At 37.8% G+C, this 12,089-nt stretch overlaps 1 protein-coding gene across 1 annotated transcript in view; it reads right to left on the bottom strand.

The window, feature by feature from the left end:
- The window catches only part of NELL2 (neural EGFL like 2), a gene marked incomplete at both ends in the record, with an annotated part of 149,025 nt that overhangs the window by 120,303 nt on the left and 16,633 nt on the right, over positions 1 to 12,089 (bottom strand). Inside the window, one exon of the mRNA XM_084286757.1 lies at positions 7,026 to 7,176. Coding sequence (XP_084142883.1) covers positions 7,026 to 7,176 — 151 coding nt within the window. The remainder of the gene's footprint in view (positions 1 to 7,025; positions 7,177 to 12,089) is intronic.

Here is a 12,089-nt window from a genome sequence, read left to right as displayed (position 1 = left end):
CAATTTTGTATGGAACTCTGTATAACACGAAACAACTGCTTTACAGATATTTCCATCCAGCCATCCACTAAAGGATAGAAGTTAATCTCCCAAACAAAAAGAAATATGGAATCTATCTCTTTGGGGAAGAGAAAAGAATCTGGGCAAACTCTCCCTAGCTACATAAGGAATCTCTTATCCCTCAGAATCTTCTTGAGCACTATAATATAGAATGAACAAAAGAAATACCTTCTTCTGACACCTTTGATGAAACATGAAAACTTCATCAAAAGAAAAGAAGACTGACACTAGAGGAGTTTTACATCACTAGAAGAAGTCAATTCAAAAGACATTGATTGTTATTAACAGATTTGAAAGGGTTTGCAATTATTATCAGAATAGTAAGAAACAGCAACTAAGATTTACTACCAAAAAACAACAACAAAAAAAGAATAATACAACCTTTTATGCTTCCAGCAAAAACTAGTATTTCAGCACAGAATTTAAAAAGCAGAAATAAAATAGTACTTCTTTTGGTGCAAGGAATAGCCACACACAGCTTTAATGTTTGAAACTGAATCTCATGTTACCTAATGTCTTACTTAATGTCTATTCTGCAAGTTATTGATGGGGAAGGACAAAGCATCCCTAAACAAAACCAATGTAGATCTACGGTATTGGTTTAAGTGGTGAACATTGAAAGTTTTACTCAGTGTAATGTGTTTACAGCATGTTTTTTTTTGATGTCAGAAAGAGACTTAATACTGTGATCCAGAAATACAGACACTCGTACATCAAAGGCAGGGAACATACAGTTCCAGAACTATTCTAGTAAGATGGTCAAATGATGCAGCAAAATTCATGTATCAGGAGTTCACCTCTGGCAACCTACCTCGTAAATCCATAACAGAGAGAAATTGTCACAGATAATTGTCACAATAAGGTACTGAAAGAGGTCTAACACTACCGTACAGTGTAGCACATTTGATGGCAGATAATCACTAGACACCGATAGCTGTGAAAATAAATGCTATATAAGGCAGAAATCGAATAAAATAGTAGAGAAATACAATTAAGTTTAGGAAATGCCTGTCCACAATATCCTACTGATTTTGGTGCTTTGTTTTAGGTTACAAAAACACTAACTGAAGGAAATAATGGTTAAACTCCAATCCAATGATTTAATCCTTTAGGGGCCCTAATATGCAGTACCTCAAGAGATTTGGATATAACATCAGTTGTGTAAAGGCATCTAACCATGAAGGGAGGAAAAAGCCTTATTACATTGCTCCACTGTTGCCAATTAAATGAAAATATACGATGGAATAGAGAGGTCTAACATACATTAAAGCCCTGTCACAGATTAAAGTTATCTCTCTGCTGATTCTTTCATCAAGAAGAAGCTGAGATGAATTCAGAAGTGAAGTGAGGAGGCTCATAGAGCTTAAACTGAAGGCTGAAAGCAAGCACACAGCAATCAGTGTTTAACAGTACTTCCACTCAGACTTCAGGCATTAACAGCTTTCAAAATATTTACCCTGTTATTGGTAAGTACAATCCATTTACGCAGGGCACTCTATGTATTCAAGGTGATCTTCTCAAGTCAAGTGAACATTCATAACTTCTATCTTTCAGATATATGCCGTACACAAATGTGCCCAGACATATGTCTTTAGCTGCCTGAAACTCAGCTGAACAATCATGGATGTGCAATTTGGTACATTGGGTTTAAGTGTCAAGGTTTTGGGAGGGGGGGGCTGCAGGGGTAGCTTCTGTGAGAGGAATCCAGAAGCTGCCCCATGTTCTATAAGGGCCCTGCTGCTGGCCAGAGCCAAGCCAATAAGTGATGTTGTTTGTGCCTCCGTGAGAGCAGATTTAAGAACGATTAAGAAAAAGAAATGCTGTGAAACAGCAGCTGGGAGAGCCAGGAGTGAGAAGCAGCCCTGCAGCCTCACAGGTCAGTGAAGCAGGAGGGCAGGAGGTGCTCCAGGCATGCAGCAGCAGTTCCCCTGTGGCCTGTGGAGAGGCCCCTGGTGGAGCAGGCTGTCCCCTTGCAGCCCATGGGTCCCACATGGAGCAGATCTCCACGCTGCAGCCCATTGAGGAGCCCTTTTCATTGTATTTTCTCCCCCTTTCCCTTTGAGGAGAAGGAGTGAGAGAACGATTATGGTGGAGCTCAGCTGCCCAGCTGGGTAAAACCACCACATTTGGATTCACTGACACCATACAAATTTTCTTGAAACTTTAATTTCCAAGCTGCACCCAAAACATACCACCACCTGAACCCTTTACTTGCTGTGAACAGTGGAGAAATAAAGCTATCTTTGTGGAAGAATGTGAGCAAATTAAAAATTAAAAATTAATAGTTAAGATAAAGTTTCAAATTCTTTCACTCTGAGAACAGTTTAGAAAGATTTGAATACATTAAATATTAGAGAGAACATAATGATAATAAAAGCAGAAAGACAGGCTTGATATTCAACTAGGAAAATAAAAAATAAGAGCACTTAATAAAGTAGAACAAGATGACTGTGTCTGTAGAAAATCCTTTAGAGAACTACTGTTTGTGGTGGCAGCAACAGTCCAGCCCCACTCAAACACCCAAGCCTCACCCAATTTATATAGAGAACTCCTGCATCTATCTGATACCCCAGAAACAGCATTCACCACATGAAGTTAGAGGGAAAGCTTCAGGAGGGTGATCCTATCAACCTCTTGAAAGTCAAAGGCTTAAGTATCTGAGTGACCATAACTCAGTGGAAGTACTTATTTTTTACGTACTTCAAAAGGGAACCAGCAAAACGGAACCAAAACCAATAGAAAACTAGGCAAAACAGACTGAATCAGGTAAATTATCTCAGGTGCGTTACTTTAAAGAACATTATGAAATCTAAAAAGTAACTTTAATTTGCAACAGTAATTTGTCCTCAATTTCTCTAAATTAGCATATGTGCACTGAAGTGCCTAGACCCATGCAAACAGAGGATGAGTTTTTTACTGTTTTCTAAAGCATGTAAAATATTTCTGAAGCCACTGAATATTAAATGGACATACTTTATTCCAAGTTTTAAGCAAACATTTTTTTTCTTTTACCCTAGAAATTAGAACTATCAGGTGTTATGAAAACTGTGTAAAATAAAACATAAGAAAACCTACTTGTGTGATGACTGATTATATCCATCAGTTATTGTTGTCTCCAGCCTTTCTCACCACAATTCCCTCTTGGCAGAAAAGTAAGAGCTAGCACTGACTCTTGTAAATTAAGAATATAGCCAGGTATGACTGTCCCATAACGCAGCAGTTATGGGACAACCAGCACAACTTTTTTTTGACTTCAGAGGAACTACACAAGACTAAAGCTGATGCAATGGAGTGGAGTAGCAGTTTTGTGTTGCTATTTCTTCTTCCAGCATTGTAACGTAATGACTGTTGTGACAGAGAGAGCTCACAAAAAGTTGTATAAAAATTAAAGCCTTGTTACAGGCAAGTCCCTCATCAGAAATGGGCAATATCTGAGATGGAAATCTGGCACTGAAGAAACAGTTAGCTAATGTAAAGCACATAAGTGCTTTCTTTCAACTCCTACATTCCCCTATCATCATTGTCATTCATCATAAAATAAAATGAAAGCCTTAAGAGATACTCCAAGGGACTCCGAGATGATAGCCTAATTCCAGTATTATCAACACCAAACTAAGCCAACTGCCAGGTCAGTACAATTAAATGAAGCAAACACTATTATGACACACAGACAATACATATTCTGTACATCCTTTAGATGTAGGATACAGACCAGATTGGAAAATGTTTATTAAAAGCTTAAGGGCACAAGGGCACAATAGCCACAAGTTCTTTCTGGTAATACTCTCATTGAGACTAATATTAATCTGCTGGAGGCAAATGTTTTCCCTGATTGCAATAGGCATTAGATTAGGCCTAGCATTTTTTAAAAGAGATTCAAGTTTCTTTTTCACTAGATTACCTGATATTCTCCCAAAGAAAGTGATGAAATATTCACATGTAGATTTTTTATTTATCTACTTCACCCAAAGTTGACCTGATGAGTGATTCTACTGGCCTAAATAATCTAGAAGGTTTTTATCCAAAGGCTTATAAGGAGACCCCAAAAACAAATAAAGCATACATCCTTGTATACCTTCTGTATACACGCACTAGGTATCACTTAAGATGCAACAAGATAGAGAAGGCACACTGGCTACAGTGGTGACAGGAGATTTTTTTTTCAGCAAGGCATGAACTAATATCATCACTTTTCATGATGATGTAACAACATTAGAATCAGGGTACTAAACGTTTCCATAGTTAAGAGCAAAAGGGCCTCAAAAATGCCCAGCAATACATATGCAGTTAAAATATCTACACATAGTGCAGACCTTATTTCAGCCAGAAACCTTGAAAAATGTTTTGCCTTTCATTGCGCTTAGACATTTAAAGTCCTGAGATGCAAATAAACAGAAGGAAAAGACAGAAACGTAACAGCAAAACCTGAAAGTATTGAAGGGTTGAGAGAAATTTCATGAAAAAGTATGTTGTCAATATATCATAAAAAGATCTAATCACCCATCCCTAAAAATATGCCAGTATAAAATAATTAGATTTTCAGAGTCCTGCTTGTTAGCCTTTTATAACCATATTTTATATGGTTATAAGCAGATGACATGGTTGAACAAGATGCAAATCAGATAAGAAGCATTATGTTTTGTGGCCATGTGACCTACATGTCAGCACAGCTTAAACCTTTACTTTTCTTTGCTATGGATGGATAGAAGCAATTTAGTGTGTTCTTATTCCCATAAGACCAGTGGTGGATCTATTTGTCCACTCTTACTCACTTAAAGGACTAATTTTCTCAAACAATACCTCAAATTCTTCTTCAACTTGATAAAAGTTCATTACACATTTTTTGTACTTTACTATCACAATCTTTGTGTTTGTGAAGTAGCACAGTTTTCTCCCAGTTGGCCACCCTCCAAGTGAACATCAAGTTTGGCTCAGTTATACACTACACATTTTTTCAATCTTCTCTTTCTTCATGCCATTCCTGCGGGCAGGAAAGGTTTCATAGCAATCATTGCTTCCTTTCCGACAGGTCATGGTTATTCTCTTTCCCCAACTCTGAGAGCTTCACATCTCTTTGCCCACCTCTGCAGCTCCTTTAGGAAGAGCAGGGCAGCTTGCCTGCAGTCATTGAGGACTGACCTTTGCCTGTCCCAAAACACAGACCAAAAATCTCTCATCCAGTACACTGTGAACTGAAATCTTCCCTTGTTGCACTTGAGATCTGGTTTAACACCAGAAGCAATTTCTCACTACTCCTGGAGCACACTAAAGAAGAAGAATGGCAGAAACAAAGTCCCCTTTTGTTGATATGATAGAATGAAATCTGAGTGGTGGAACATGTACACGGTCTTTTACCCCTGTCCAGGCACACAGAGCCACCAGTCACCAGTTTGGGGCCCATAAACTACAACAAATAAAAGGCAAGAATTTTCCTTATAGCAACATGCATTTTCTGGGTGACAATCTGAATCCATAACTCATCAACAACACTGAGTACCAGTCACAGCTAAAAGTCACTTGCTTCCTCTCAGAAGGACAATTGTTACTCGCTTTTCCAAATTCATCTAGAGTTTCACATGGGCAAAATCATTTCCCACCTCTGTGGCCATTTTGACACATAAAAGTTTCATCTCTCATTTTGGAATTTCAACTCTAGTTGTGTTGGTCCTTTCAGCAGCACAACCAACCCACGCTCTTCCTATAAATGTAGAAACAAGCTTAGTTAGGGCACAGCTGGCCCTGCAGACTGGCTTCCTAATTTGTGCCAGAATAAACTTGTCCATCTGGGAAGATTTCCACCTATGGTGGTACAATCTGAATTAGAAACTCACTATTCACAGCTGCCCAGTTCTGCCCATTGCACACTGCTCACTCTTGCAGATGACACATAGGTAACAACTAATAGAGAAGCCACTTGGCATTTTGATATAACATCAAAAAACATCATGCAGGAGGTATTCAAACAGCCCCTTGTAATATTAAAGATGTTTTTATAAGCTCGGCATAATGACCCTTAGGAGTATTTTCCTTTTTATTTCTACCACTCCCTCCTCCCTTTTTTTATAAACAGGTGATTTGCAGAAAATGGGGCCTCTGGGAAATAGAATACAATTGGACCACCTTCCAGCACTAAATAATTGATGCCACACCTGCTAATGAAAACTTGCACACTTTTGTAAAAGCAACAGGTATTTTGCTTTGCTTGAACATCCATCTTTACCTTATATTTTTTCTACATTACAGTGAGACTGATAAGAAAGAATTAGTGGGATTATACATAGGAAAAAAAAATGAAAAGAACTGTGAACCTAAAGCAGATGTCTGTTGTTGGTACTGATGACTGCTTAGAAAGCACACATTTTAAAACTCCTTTTTACTCTGTCACAGAATCATAGGGAGGTTATTTTTATTAGCCATTACTCAGACAGAAATATAAAGAATATCTTATTCCTCTAGCAGTTGTTATCCTCTCAAAGAAACAATCCTCAAATGCTCAGTGTCATTTACTTTAGTTATTTAAGGCTGACAGCATTCTGAGTTAAGTGCTCTGCCATTCGTTGTAGGTGTAAGCCCATAACTGGAGGATCTTTTTCTCTACCCACAGTGTTAAAAACTAACTGGTGAAGAAGCAAATGTATAAGGGCAGGCTCTGCAAATCAGTGTGGCTCTACAGATGTGACAGCTTCACACCAACTGTAAGGACCAGATGCTCAGCTGTGACCAGCAAGAGAGAAGTGGCTTTTCATGCCCTTAGTGGCAAAAGACATTTGAAGAGTGACAGCTGCTTCACTCTCCCTGGGCAGATTGGACTTGTGAATTTTTATGCATCCTCACAATATGCTTACCCATACACTATATATACTTGCAGATGACCCGTTACACAATATTCCCATAATTTATGTTCAATTTTTGACTACATGAATACATATACTTTCATCAGCTTGCATACAGCAAGTGGTACTTACCTGTGATCTAAATGATGAATAGAGAGAATAACCCCTGAATTTAAATGGGCTTGTTTTAAGGTCACCAGGATTGTGAATTCATATTTATTTCTCAACTTCTGAAAAAATATTTCAGCTGTTTCTGGAGATGCCTTTACACTTCTTGAAGTATCTAAAAGAAAATATAGAAAAACAGTATGAAATATTACATTACTTTACAAACTCAAATGAAAGAGTTTACAAAATAACAAACTACATCTGAGTAGCACAATGAACAGAGAGGCAAAAACACAGATAAAAGAGTTTAAAACACTAGCTGTTACATGAAGTGAGAGCCATTGCAACAAAAGAAACTCGTTTTCTAGGACACTTATTCTGTTCCGGGGTGTGGGCGTCAGTGTTTTGTTGTTTTGTTGTTTGTGTTTTTCTGTGGGTTTTTGTTTGTTTATTTGTTTGTTTTAAGATAGGGTCATGACTTTTACTCTCTCTATGGATGTACCTTTAATATCTCGTCCAAAATATGGACTCATTAGGAGACAAGCACAGACAGATAGCACTGGGTATGAGGCTAATCTGCGAAGCATGACCTGAGCTTCTTTTTTATAACTTCTACAAAAATGTTATGCTTAATCGCTATGCAGAAGTATTATTCTTTAATTAAAAAAAAAAAAAAAAGTTTCTCATTAGGGACAATCTACTCAGTTTTAAGTAATAGTTACAAATGAACTTAAAACCTCACCATTTTTCAAAATACAGTCTTGCTAATTAATCATTATATACTCCAGTTGTGCAGCATGTTGCTTCTGCTTCTTCTTGTACAGGATGTCACAAACATTTGTTAGAGTAATTGCACACACACACAAAAGATTTTCTTTTAAAAGCCCACACATAATCTGAAGACTGAAGGAATGCTTCTGCTGAATTCACATAGTTCTATGCAAACTCACACATAGAAAATAAAAAGGCTCAACCTTAAGCCCCCTGGAGAGATAATTTACAAAATAAGATGTTAAAATGCTAGAAAAACAATTCCCAGGGTTTTTCATAATACATTATACAAGGAAAAAAAACCTTAATATATGTTTTTAATGCATAAAATCAATTCATTAGAGTGTGTAATCAACTGTGCAAAAACTAAATCAATTCACAAGCTTCTTGTCATTACAATTTAAACATCCTGCTCTAAGTCAGGGCACTAATTCAGGGACAGAAACAACAGAAGAGCTAACTGCAGCAGAAATGCTGATTTTCTGTTGGCAGCACTGAAGATGAGCACCGGTTTATACTGCTGTTCTAAGAAAGTGGTTTACATTGCGAGGGGTGACTATAAAAATACTACTGTGTATTAACAGCAAACATTTTAATGTGCTTTGTGAAACAAGAGTATTTTAATGTGTTTAAGAAATATAACAATCTGCACAACCCATAAGTCCTAACCAAACTCCTGTACAGTGAGCTGAATTTAACTCATTTTTTCTTCACAAAGGGGAATTAAAAAAAAAAAAAAAAAAAAAAAAAAAGTTCCTATCTTTGCTACTGTGTATTGCATAACTCTCTCACTGAAGCAGACATCCATGGTATTTTAATGGAACTCTTAATAAATCATAAAGCAACTCAAATACAATTACATCAAAGCATTCATTTTTAGCCAAGGGACACTAACAGAGTGGAATGACATAGGTTTGCATGCTGGAAGATAGTTTAACTGCATTAACTATTTCCAGCAATATAAACAATCTATTCCCAGCAGACAGAGCAGAGGAAGGACACAGAACGAACATATTCTCTAATCACGATCACAAGCTCCTCATGCACTGCAGCTCTTATCAGCAGCTTTCCTATCAAGATACAGAAGAATACAGGAGAATGAAAATATGAAACCCACATAGAAGCCTACAGAGCCAAATTCCTAGGTATAAAGCACATCCTCTAGCCAAGCTGGCAACTGGGGGAGCTGGGTTTCTCATCTTCAAAAACCCAGATTATATCCTTTTCTTTTTCAGGTTCATTATCAAACACAGTCTGGTCTGGGGCCTACAAACACGTTACATGTTAACACTCAAACTAGAATAATTTGATTTTGACTAATGACAGAAGATGTGACCAGGAATAATAAAACCATATTTATGTGTTTGTGCGCATAGTCAAGAGGCTCTGCCCTGAGGAGCAGAGCTCACCTGCCTGAAGGGATTGCAGTCTCAGAAGTCTCTGTCAGGATGAGCAGTGCAATTTAAAGTAAATAACAGTGGCAGAACAAAATCCAAAACGATCTGGGACGACTGGAATGTGTGAAACCTTCTTGCTTACATCTTAATCACTGTTACTGCACTGTAACAATGCAATGTTGTCCTGCCAACAACCTCATATTTCTTTTAAACTTCCTTGCTGGAGATATTTTGCTCAATTTCAGATGACGACTGAAACCAAGCCTATAGAGTATGAAAACCCACTATTTTTTCAGCCACATTAATTCAGGCTGATTCCCCTTCACCTACAACATTGCAAGCCTTACTAAGAGGAACGGGAAGGGTGGCAGAAAATGGCTATGAAGATGATTTCTATATCATCACCTCCCTATCAGTTAGAGCTGATAAAGCACCCATCCACATGGACATGACAGTGAAGAAGCTGCACAGGGCCTTCCTTCAACAGCTTTTGTGTCTGGTCACATAAGTCATCTTCTAATTTAGAAAGTGAGCAAACAGGAATCTACAGAGGCATTAAGGTACTGATTAGATATGATCAGTTTCAGTGGTTGTGTATTGGAGCTGGACACAAAACATTTATGGTTTTCCGTTGCAGTAGGAGATATATGAGTTTGACGGGAAGACAGGGAGAAAGGAAGAAAATTCCCTGACTGTTCTCATTCTGCTCCCACTGTCTCCCAACTGATTTCTGTCAGTTTTCCTTCAAGACAATGAAGTGGTAATGCAAGGGAAGATAAGAAATGCAGAACTATTACCTTTTTCCAAGAATCTGGATTTTCCCTGTGCGATTCGGAATCATAGAAGGTGCTAAGGTGCCTCTCTGCCCCGGTTACACTGTTTTATCCCTATGCATCATTCCTAGTTTTAACTTCTATCACACCCTACCAGTGCAAGTCTTGAATGCTCTATGCTGGAAGTTGAACATGGCCCAAAGGACTATGCATGTTTAACAAAAATACAATCCATAACCTTTAAATTATAAATAAATATTATTTTCCACCAAGTCCAAATGACATTCTCAGTGGCAACGGTTGAAAGAAAGTATATGTATAAGACAGGTACCGTTACACAAGGCCAGTTCCATTTGCACGTAAATGATTATCTCTCTCCCATACATGCACTTTATTCTAATTGGAGTGACTGGGAATGCAAACACTTTGCTACAGACAGCCTGTGATAGAGCAAGAAAACAAAACCTAGCAGCCACATGGAGCAGTCCACAGCTTCCCCATCCCTCATTACTACACTGAGAGGCATGGGAAAAGCAGAGCTGCCTCTACACAGGCAAGAGAGGAATCTTTTTTTAAAGTCTACTCTTGTCACCCCCGTGAATCATTACCCTATCATTAGTCTGGACAAGAGTTTTCTATTCTTTTATTTCTATAAAACGATAGCACACTATACTGTAAAAAAGGCTTTATACTATAAAACCTGGGCACACTATACTCACACTATACTTTCTCCGTGGCCTTAGCCTACCTTCTCAGAAAAAGATAAAAGCATCAAGACTTGATCAGATCATGCTGAAAGCCTATGTGTTAAGATTACCTGATACAGTATTAAATTGCCAAAACACATGGCCATTCAGTCTTGGTACTGCAAATAGTTCATACTTACTGTACCAGTTACACAGCTTTTTGAATTATTCCTACTCTGATGAAGTACAGCACCTTTTGCTCAGTGCAAGCACCAGGTGGATTTCTTAAAATAAAAAGACCGGTGAAAGGTCCTTGATCCATCTTTTTACACTAACACAACAGTGCAAATCCCTCGTTCCAATTACCTTTGAACACTAGCAGTAGTTGCTTGATAGATCACCAGCTGTGCTCAATAAATACTGATTCAGGATTGTTCTTGACATTTGGCTTCTGGAAATCATTTTAAGATTGAAGGAAAATACTTTACTGGAACTGGACTTCTTCCATAATAGCTTAGAAAATCAAACTGGTATATCTCAGTTAATAGTTTGTGGTTTCTCAAGAGTTACATAAAAACCTCATATTGTGAGCATTTTTAATATACCAAAACAATATCCTAAATCTTTTGATATTAGAGTGCAAAAAAAAAAAAAAAAAAAAAAAAAAAAGGTGAAAACTATTAGCTTGAATAAGAAATATTTCTCTAGCCATGTTACTTTTGTATCATTTTTGCATTCGTAGAATATTGCATATGATTGGTTTGACTACACTGTAACAACTCACAAATCCATAGCATTAGCACTCTATTTTTAATTTCTAGAAGAGCGAGTCAAATGAAAGAAACAAAAATCCAATCTCCAAGCATAACACATTGAATTCGTTGGTAAATTTAAAAGTTATAGCATGAAAATGCCTTTAGATGGAATAATAATGTTCATTTGGTAACATGCAGAGTTGATGTGAGACGTGATTTAGCAAAACTACTGAAAACAACACAATAAACTGGGAAAGAAGGCTAGGGGAAGGGAGAATTAATATGCAACATGCACGTACCGTGATAGGCAATAATAATGGTTTACAAAGTCAGCAGAACCGATCACCTGAGAATTAATTAGAGTTAATTCGGCTAAGTTTGCACACAGTAATTGAGGAGAGTTTACAGTCCTAGGAAGGATGCAGACAAACAGTAGGAGGTGGTTGGTCTTCATCTGGGACAGCTAGTTGTGAGGTGATCAGCTGGCCACAGGCACAGAAAAACAAATCCTTTAAGATCTAGCATTGCAAAGCAGTCTGAATGCTCAGTGAAGGAAACCACTGACCATAAGACCTGCAGGAACTCTGCCATTCAAAGAAGCTTCATAACTGCCTCTGCTCAGCATTTGCAACAGCAGTCTCACCTAGGAGGACACATTCTCCCTCTCACAGAGGATCTGTACTCACAGCTTTTGCAGACACTGGAG

The sequence above is a fragment of the Netta rufina genome (genome assembly GCF_964035555.1).
Source record: "Netta rufina genome assembly, chromosome: 1".
Lineage (NCBI taxonomy): Eukaryota > Metazoa > Chordata > Aves > Anseriformes > Anatidae > Netta > Netta rufina.
This window is presented reverse-complemented; position numbering and strand designations above follow the sequence as displayed.